The 10,381-nt window shown below is 39.1% G+C and overlaps 1 protein-coding gene across 1 annotated transcript; it reads right to left on the bottom strand.

Moving 5' to 3' along the window:
• Nucleotides 1-1,792: 1,792 nt before the first annotated feature.
• Nucleotides 1,793-10,140, bottom strand: ZNF593 (zinc finger protein 593; the record flags this gene model as incomplete). Its single annotated transcript, XM_082244729.1, has 3 exons — nt 1,793-2,153; nt 4,593-4,655; nt 9,941-10,140. The coding sequence occupies 3 exons, from the start codon at nt 10,138-10,140 to the stop codon at nt 2,033-2,035; spliced, it is 384 nt and encodes a 127-aa protein (XP_082100855.1). The 3' UTR covers nt 1,793-2,032.
• Nucleotides 10,141-10,381: the final 241 nt, after the last annotated feature.

The raw sequence follows: 10,381 nt of genomic DNA, 5'->3' as shown, positions 1-10,381 counted from the left end.
ATGTATGTAAATAAAGAATAGATTTAGATTAATATCTTCCTAGTTTTAGTGTGGAAGATTAAGAAAGTGCCACAAGAAAAGTGTGCTGAAAAGAATGTATATGGAGGACGGAGAATGTATAAGAGCTAAATTTTACACAGCTTTTATTGTTACAGATTACAAAGCATGATCTCTGATAGCCCAGGACAAACAAATGTCTTATTTAGCAGAAAATCATACTGGTGTTTTTTTAATTCAGAATAATATACAACATTTAGGGTGCGGATATAAGCTATGTATTCTTGTTTGACGGACAGCCAATTGGTAAATCTATGTACGTATATTGCAAGTTATCCAAGTGACTCTACTATAACTGTAAAAAAAAAAAAGGAAGGACTGTGTATGTGAAAATGCAAAGAAGAAGAAAAATAGATATAGCCAACTAAATGAATCATGATTTACTATGGCCATTTTAGAGAGAAAAAGACAACCTAATATTTGTAATATAGGAATACACCCAAGCACTTTAGGTTCTTAATAATGTTTAATATTTATAACCATAACCCCCTTTCCCCCCAGCTTCACAAAGATAATTCAATGATCTCATACTTAGTTGTCAATGTATGTCATATGAGCAGCTTCAGTTATCTCACAATTTAAAAGGTTTGACCATTCATCCAAATTTACCACAACATTTCTCATTTGTCTCTAACATATGATGTATTCATTTAATATAAACAGGTGCTTTCAGAAGAATCTTTCCTTTGCATCGCTAGTCATTAACTATCATAATTGTTTTGTTCACACTCACTTGTTTTTCCTTGTCTAACATCAAATAAATAGTTGTACAACAGTATCCTGGATATGTAACTTTTCCTATAGAAAGTGCACCATCCGTATATACACTCCAAGCCTATCTTCAGTTCCTAACTTCAGTGTGAACGGCAGTGTTGAGGTTAAACACTACAGCGATATTTGTGCATCCGTGCAAGATAAGAGAAGAGGCTTAATTGAGACTGACAAGCGGACGTGTTTATGGATGCCTGAGCAAGCTGCATATTCATTTCCAAGCATACAAAGGATAGGTCATTTTGTTATATAACATGAACACAAGATATCCACAGCTGACAGCAGTGTTGTGACTTGCAGACTAACTGAAGAATCTGGATACACAAAGCCGCAATGTCACGTACTAGGCAAATAACACAAGCAGTTTGAATATGGCTTTACTTGTCATTTATTTACAGTTATGACAGTTATATTCTCTTTACATAAATGTACTGTCTAGTTTGTACAACAATTTGGCAGACTCTTTACAGGTATCACAAATTACCAAATTCTGTGGAGTGATACACACAAATTTTACTTTAGGCAATAAAATTAAGGGAAACCTTTACCAAGGGCATTATTAAGGCTATGACGTTTTATCATCTTTAAAAAAAAAATCAAAAAAAAAAAAATCAAAAAGAAAAATTGAATGGCTTAGCTTTAATACTTTAGACGCAGCATTTTACACAAAGACAAGATCTTTACTGTAGTCATGTGACTCTAATTTTCAAATCTCAATGTGCTCAGTTTAAATGACCAGCAAAAAAAAAAAAAAAAAATGTGTGTGTGTGTGTGTGTATTTATAATATATATATTATATATACATACACACATTTTTTTTGTTTAAATAGATGTCCTTAGGTTACTGTGTTAGCTGTTGTGAATTGAGCCTTTTGAGTCACTGGCCTAGAAAAAAATTATTTAGAGAAGGATTTTTGATTTCCTTTTCTACATGCTTGTCTCGGGACACAGACAAAATGTACAATTTGTTACCATAAACACAGATTTAATGAGAAATATTTACTAGCTCAGCCTTTCTCAAGGGCAACAAAAGTGTCCTGGCTAGACATGTAATATGCACACATCAAAAGGGCATTACAGTTAGCAACTGCAAGTTCCATAACTGGATGTTTTCTGACCAGCAGACAGAAGGCAAGTCATTCTCTTTAAGACCTCAGTGTCCACTGGATCTATGCAATTCCAAAGAAAGGTACTAAGAGAGTAATCATTCCATTGCTACCTCCTGTGTTTGGACTGGAATTTGTTTTGGTGGTCTGTATGAGCCCATGCCGGCTGCTCTTTCTGCTTCCTCCTGAGTATAAGGCTCGTCTCTCAGTTGCTTCAGCCTGAAATGGAAATTTCACATCCACAGTGAGACCTTATCTTGTATCAGCCATGCCCACATCTCAGTACACCTCCCATTTTAGAATGCAGTCATCTGAACATGCTCTCACAAGTCTCTGTATGCTGAAAATGTGAATGTTTAAAAAACCAAGAAGCCACTGGCTTCATTAAACACAACAAAATAAATACTTACTCAAAACATTTTATACTTTAGACCCCATTCACACTAGCGCGACTTGTCAGGCGACTTGGTGGGTCGCCCGCCATTGAATAGTACAGGACCCTTTCTAAAAGTGGCTCCGACTTAGAAAAAGGGTCCTGTACTACTTTGGGGCGACCTGGAGGCGACTTGCATTGACTTCACAGGTCGCCCCAGCAAGTCGTGTCGCACCAGTGTGAATGGCCGCTAAAAAGGATAAGTGCATCTTGTATAAAAAAATAAAATAAAACAATAAAATTCACATTTTTTGCAGGTAAAACAAATTTTCATTTATAATTTTTTTTTACACTGGAGCCTCTAAAGAACTGCAACCAACAGATCGCGGGTGCAATGCCAGGATCCTGCAGAACTTCAGTACACTGTCTGCCTGTACCTCTGATACGGGCCAGCAGGTGCTGAATTGCAGGAAGAATCTTTAAACTATGACAGTGCTCACCAGTGCCCTCGCAGTTCGTTGGTAACTACAACCCGATGGCGACAGCAGCTGATAGTACTTGTAGTTCATCCATTCAAAGAGTTCTGTGAATGAAGGGCGGAGACCTGCATGGCTGTGCGGTTTTTAAATTGTCCCCCCACTTGCTGTCACAGGGTGGGGGTGATCAGGAGGGGAGGCAGGGGCTGGCATTTGTTACAAAGGTAAACTTAGCCTTTAACTAATATTCATTTAAATAACTTCAGACCTAACAAATCAAGTTAGTAAACCGCTTTCTGGGAACTAAACTCCACAATTAGGCAGCACAGTCAGTATAGGGAGAAAGCTGTAGATTCATAGAGGGCTCAATGAGCCTCTAAATCTTGTTCATCTATGTATTAAATTTCCTACTGCAGACATGCTGCTCACACTAATGTAGGGAAGCATTAGGAGCTTGGTCAGGATATTTCCTCTTATTGTGACTCCCATTGGGGAAAGCTTCCCTCCATTCTTGTCCCAGTGATGCCTGTACTAAAAATGGGCAAATTGATTGTCAACTGAACAGGTGGACATGAACAGTTAAAAAAAAAAAAATGTCCAATTCTTCCTCATGCTACTAAAAAAGTGGATTTGTTTGTCTGAATCCCTGTGGGAGGGACATCCCATCACTTCTTATCCTGCCTTGACAAGTGGGGGGGGGGGGGAGAGAGGGGGACAAAATACCCAACAGGGATACAAAGATCAATAACTATCTTATACATGGTATCTAACCTTTCCCTGCTCTATCCAAAATGAAATACATTTTGGTTGGAGCTGAGCTTTAAATGTTGTAGTTTGATTCCAGCTTACTAGACCTCTCAATTGTACAATGTCACGTGCACACAGACTCCAGTGGCTTTTTATGTAGATTTGATCCCTCTGAAATTGATCTGCTATTGCAGGTTTTAAAAAAAAAGACAGTTTGGAAAGTAAATGCAGAAGCCAAAAATAACCCCAAAAGTTAAATGGAATTACTCTAAATTTTTACTTGTCATATTTATGCAGATGTCGGAAGGTTATTCTATAGGCAAGTTTCTCTTATCTTTTCTGGATACCAGCAGTAAAATATCTGCCAAGCTCAAGTCTCATGTATGATCATGCTTTTAGAAGTGGCCGACAGGACCTTATTCATGTACACACCTCCATACAGCTATTCCGGCATGGAACTTGCCATAAGAATGCTAAAAAAGTCATTAGTGTGTCACAGTAACGTTAAAGAGATTGTAAACTGCCAAAAAAAATAAATAAAAAAAAAATAAATCCGGAGAAGACAAAGGCGTAATGAGCTAGTATGCATCGCATACTAGTTCATTATAAAATACTTACCTTAGAACGAAGCCCCTCCAGTGGTGCCTGCACACGGCTGACATTCCGGGTTCACGTCTTCCGGCCATCTGATTGGCCGGAGCTGCGATGACGTCACTCCCGCGCATGCAGGTACAAGTTACAGAGTAAGCTTTACTTCCTCTTTAAGTCTTGACTATGTCCACTAAGCTCACCACTTTTCCCCTCACTGTCTTGGCTGAAGCATAAAGCTCTTCTTTAATTCAAAAATTTGCAAAACTATGAATTGATGTTCCTGCCCACAGGAAGAAGGAAAATTTCAAGGTCCTGGTTTAACATTTCTTAGTTTATAGAAAGGAAGGCGGACAACCTTGACTGACTTCAGACGCCTGTTATCAGGTTATCCAGAGGCTCTGGTAAGTTCTTATGAAAAAAAAAAAAAAAGATAAAAGACTACAATCACTAATACATTAAGATTCTCATTACCTTCTTTTGTGGACTTTAGTTTTAAAATGCTCCTTTAGGGTCTTCAGATCAACAAAATATCTCCTAGAAAACACACATGTAAGTTAGCAAAGATACTATATAAAAAAAAAAAAACTGTAAAAATTCAAAAAACCCCAATTTAACACATAAAAATGCGCAAATGTACAAGCAGTTAGATGCAACATTAGCAGAATTAAGTTGTACTTCAAATATTGACTTTTGATCTTCATCTCCAAGCTGCTACCTTTGTTGCAAAAAAAGATCTGTGTGAGGCAAAGGCAGCCAATTTGTGCATCTCTCTCACAAAAAAATGCAGCAAAGAAGAGGGAAATGAAAAACAGACTGGTGGAACCCAGGAGTGTTTCTGTGCTTTATTTGGGTTTTATAACAGAGATAACAGGGAACCTGAAGTTAACAGCTAGCTTAAAGAGTAACTAAACTTTTGGTGGGGAAAAAACCAAAACCATACTTTCTGGGTGATCAATATACTTTGCAAGGCTTCCCAACTGTTTCTGCCCTAAAGGAATAGCTCTTTGTTAGATGCATTGTGCACAGTGATGTGAATGGGAGTAAATATTTTATTTTAATCAGCTGATGCACTTTCAGGGTTCTGATAAGGAAAGTTGCAGTGTCTGCCTCTCTTAAGAAGTGTTTAATCCTTAGGGAGTATCTCAGCAAAAAACCGGACAGTTTTGTTGCAGAGGATGACTAAACCCTGACTTGTGTCTTGATGCAGAGTTCTTCACCCAAGCAGAAAATGACAATTCTGGGGGTATTCTGTACACCAACTGTGTACAAAATGCCTCCAGATTGCCATATTTCACGGAATTAAAGAAAATGACAGCTTTAAGGTTTAAAATGGAAAGGCGTTTTTAAATTACAATTATAATATGGCTTAAGTAGCAATTGTATGTGCTATATATTTTTTTTATTTGCTATATTTCTTCCACAAAAGTGGAGTTACACTAAAGGTCTACTTTAAAGTAAACCTGTCACAAACCAACAATTCTATACAGTAAACCCCCCTCCATTGCGGGGGTTACGTTCCGGACCCAGCCGCGAAAAGTGAAAATCCACGAAATAGAAAAACCCTATTAAAATGCATTATAGGCATGTTTTTTTTACTATCAATGTACGTGTAAAAGCATTTTAAGGTCTTTAAACACACTTTTAAAACAATAGAAACTCATTTAAAACACATAAAAGATACTGAGAGACATAGCAAGAGCTATGGAAAACACACAAATATTTCATTTTTAATGATTTATATAGTAAAATAACATTACAAAAAAAAAAAAAAAAAAACGCAATATACCGAGACCGAAAAAACTGAACCATGATGGAGCGGGGGTTTACTGCATTGCAACCAGTCGATCGTGGTTTGGACTTGCTGACCCACCAATCCAGAGCATTAAACAGAGTGCATTGTAGAGGGACTACATGTAAAGTTGGAGCTGTAGTAGGGAGCAAGAGATGCATAAGCCGATGCCTCTTCTGTAGTGCTGGCTCCTGTCCCATGCAGAGTGATACCAACTGTCATCCTCCTCTTATCCCAGCTAGTGGTCTCCAGAGTGGTGCTAGCAGCAAGAAAGAGATCTTCAGGTCAGTGTGAAGCAATACACCGGGCATTATAGTTTAGGGCAGCTTTCACAATGATGTGCTGCGATTTACCCACACCGTGGGTGCAGTGCAGTGTACATGCAGCTTTCCTGCGGGTTTGCATTTAGCCATAGACTTCTATTATATCCTGTGGGTTTGGTGCACTTTCTGAAAGCACACCAAAACTAATAAATGCAGGAATTTTGGTGCACTTTCAGAAAGTTCACCACACCTGCAGGATATAAAAGAAGTCTATGGCAAAGCCCAGCTAACCCAGGAAAGTTGTAGATGCACAGCAATTCACCTGAAGTGCAGGTAAACTGCAGCTCATCATTGTGAAAACAGCCTAATGGGGGGCTCAGAACAGTTAAGAGTTCATTTACATTTGCAGTTTGGGGGATGGTAAAACCCCCCCCCCAACCACACCCCCTTTAGCTGCAGTGGCCAGGGGTGTGCACGTTGAAGCCGCAGCAGGAGTTATACGCCCTGTCATGTTTGGTGGGTGCAGCATCTGCCAATCATAACCCATTCAAGTAAATGAGGCCACTCTGCAAGTGCCCTGAAACCTTGTGCAGTACAGCAAACAAGGGGGTAAAGCATGCAGCGTTGTGTTGCTTTCTCACCATCTGCTTTAATCACTTGGACCCCATAGAAGCATGCAGTTGTGGGGCGCTTGCCGAGTGGCCCTATTTACTTTAATAGGTCCTAAATAGCAGATGTTACAACCCACCATAAGCAACAGGGGGCTTAATTCCTGCTACAGCATGTGTACACCTTTTGCTGCTGCCTCAGCAACAAAAGGGGGGTAGGAACTGGGGGTGGTAAAACCACAACTCAACCGCAGGGTTTTACAACCCCCCCTCCCCCCAGCTTTAGGTGTTAACGAGCCCTAAGGGTGCCACTGCCGAATGCAACTAAGGGCTCATTCGCAAGTGCAGCAGGCACTGCTGCTCCTCTGAAAAGCGATCAGAGCGTGTTTGACAGGTGGTGAGGAGGCGATATGTTGCCTCCTCACCACCTGATTTAAACCCATGATTGCCATGCAATGCATGCAACTGCGACGTGGTAGTATGGCAATTCGAAATTTTAAATCAGGTGGGAGGTGACACTGTTCCTGGTGATCCTTTACTTCTCCCATGTTGTTCAGGTAGATCTCTTTAGGGTTGCCTACCCTTGCCCTAGAGAATAAAGTAGTGGTAGCTCCAAATTTTTTATGTCACACGATATTACTGCAAAAGTCTAGGAAACACAAAAATTTCAGTAAAAAACACATTAAAATTAATATAGGGGCACAAAAACACAAATTCAATTAAATTACCCAATTTGTTGGTGGAATATAAAAGCTGATGTTGCACTGAGTAAAAAGATACCAAACTGGATTGGCATGCATCTGTGAAATTGGGCCAAATTTCAGTACCCTATATTTTCCATAGGGGAGGCTTTTAAAGTGCCCTATGGGTCATCAATTTAGAGTGACGAAGGAGACAAAGTGACGAAAGTGGACTGGTGCTAGAATTATTGCTCTCATTCAGGAGTGTGAAGCTAACATGTGTATCACAAATCTCTGTTTTCAGGCGTAGGCGTCCTGACGCATGTGTTTAATTTTGTACATGTGTATATTTTGGGGTGGGAGGCCACTTTATTTTTAGGCGGGGGGATTTGATGTGCTTGGGTGTAACTTGAATTTTTTTTTTCAAGGAAAAAAAATGTTTTTCCTTTACGTAACTTTTTTTTATCACATAAAAAGTCCCCTATGTGATGATTTATTTGGCGACAGGTACTCTTTAATGAAACGTGCAGGATCTAAAAGACTCTGCATATCTCCCCTGTGCTCCACTGAATGTAATGCAAAGCACATCGCACTGCATTACATTTTCTCCCGGCCTTCGTGCCCAGGAATAGTCTATAGCGACTCGGAAGTAATGACATACATGCCACTTCCAGGTCAGCAACAAGAAGATTATGTCCACTCTCCTCCCTCCCCTCTCTCTGGTGGCACCCACTCGGGGCCAAACATCAGGAAGAGGGTACAGCCCTCAAAACACGTAAGCCATTAGGTTCTTGAGTGATGCCCCCCCAATCTTCTGGAGCAAGTGAAGTGGGTGAACTGATTGCTACCATTTCATATGCTTTGCTAGTCTGGACATCTATGAATAGATTAATTTACGTCTCTTTTTGAATAAATTATTTTAGAGATAATGCATCTGGCTGGGGAGCCCTCGCTCTCTGTATTTTTTCAGTTGTTTTTGGGACACCTCAAGTCCAGAAAGAGAAGCAAAGGGCGGTGTGTTTACATCTCTTGCTTTACAATGGATGTGCTATTATCTTTGAAATCGGATCACCACACTCATGCGCAGGAGGTGTTATGTTTCACACAACCAGCCTGGTTGGGGGTCCATATCCCATCATCCAAATGCACATCTTAGACCTGGTGGCAGTCTTACGTGTGGGGGAAGCTTGCATGTTATGTTCTGCTTTTGGGTCCATGGGCATTAGACAGCAGGAAACATGCCAGAACTGCTAGCAGAAAAAGCAGCATAAACAACGCTCCTAGAAAGCGCATCGTACATGCATTTAGGCGTGTTTGCATTCATAAGCATATTTCTACAAAACGTTAGAAAAAATGTACATTTAAAAACGTTTGATGCACCTAAATGCTGTGTTTAGGCACATCAAGCGTTTATTTCTGCTTAAAAAGCTCCTCTCAAAAAAATGCACTTGAGGGTTTTTTTTTTCAGCCTGTAAATAATCCTCTTCAAAATATGCCTGTAAACACCTACATGTGCATTGGCATATAGGCTAACAGAGTTGCTTATATAGGCTAAAAGGGAAAATGCCAAATGCCTGTATAGGCAGCATTTTTTAGTCCCACTGTACACGAGGCCTCAGGGCTGTGCACAGGCGTGCACAGGCAGCATATGTGTGGATGTTGTCCCAGGTGTGCATGCAAGGGTGGATCCATATGACCAGGGCAGAGAGGATCATAAGAAGCAGGAGGATAGCAAGACTTTACAACACTGAAAAGCAGCATTGAATGTCATTTGTGACATCAGCCATATATGGTTGTAAAGGCTGATGGTTTTGTACCTTCATGCATTCTATACATGAAGCTAAAAGAAGAGAAGAGAAGGATCTGGGCTGCTCTGTGCAAAACCATTACACCGGGCAGGTAAGTATGACATGTTTGCAAAAGGTAAATATAAATACATATACACACACACATACATACATATACATATATATATATATATATATATATATACATATATATATATATATATATATATATATATATATATATATATATATATATATATATATATATATATATATATATATATATATTTTTTTTTTTTTTTGTAATAACAAACGCTTTAATATGACTTTAATTGCGTTTCCATGCAAATAAAGGTGAATTTTAGCATTTGTGCGCAAATTTAAAAATATGGTTTTGGTATCGAAAAGGTTACAGGTGTATGTTATGAGACACACATATTCACAAAAGCCAAAGATAATGGTGGAATAATCAAAATGTGTTTGAAACAAGTTCTTTCAAAATTAGTGCCATTGCCCCTAGCATCCAGTCAGCTTCTATTTTTCATTATTTCCACACAGCTGAGAAAATGGCAATTTAAAAGCGTTTTTTTGCCATTCTCCAGTTAAGACAGAGTTTTTTTTAAAACTTTTTGTGTCATAAACACTTTAATTCATTCCTACCCATGAGTATCAATATACACCAAAATACTTACGCGCAATGTAGACAATAGTGCTGAGCATTTCCAGGAACATCATAATCTATTTCCTGCTTTAATAAACGCCCAGAATTCTCAGGCAGCATATCTTCATGTATTTGATCTAAGTCCTTGACTCTCCTTTTGGTTTTCCAGGTCTTAGCAATATTTTTCTTTTTATCACTTTTGTGATTCCCAATCTGCTTTGAACGAGTCATATCTGGAAATAGAAAAAAAAAAAAGAGATATAAAAAGATGCTGGGGGAAAACAAACCTAAGAACAAAAGAAAACAACAAGGTGCCAACCCGTTACCTCTAGTTTGTGTAAGAATTTCTCCTATGTGCCCTGACATCCCACAAACCCAATACTAGGAGTCTGCAAATTCAATTTAAAGTGGATATAAAACCTAACAATACACTGCTCTTTTTTACCCCCTTTTAGTCTGTAAAATACGCTAC

The sequence above is a fragment of the Pelophylax lessonae genome, assembly GCF_965119305.1.
Source record: "Pelophylax lessonae genome assembly, chromosome: 2".
Taxonomy (NCBI): Eukaryota; Metazoa; Chordata; class Amphibia; order Anura; family Ranidae; genus Pelophylax; species Pelophylax lessonae.
The sequence above is the reverse complement of the archived record's forward strand: the minus strand, read 5'-3'. Positions and strand labels throughout refer to the sequence as shown.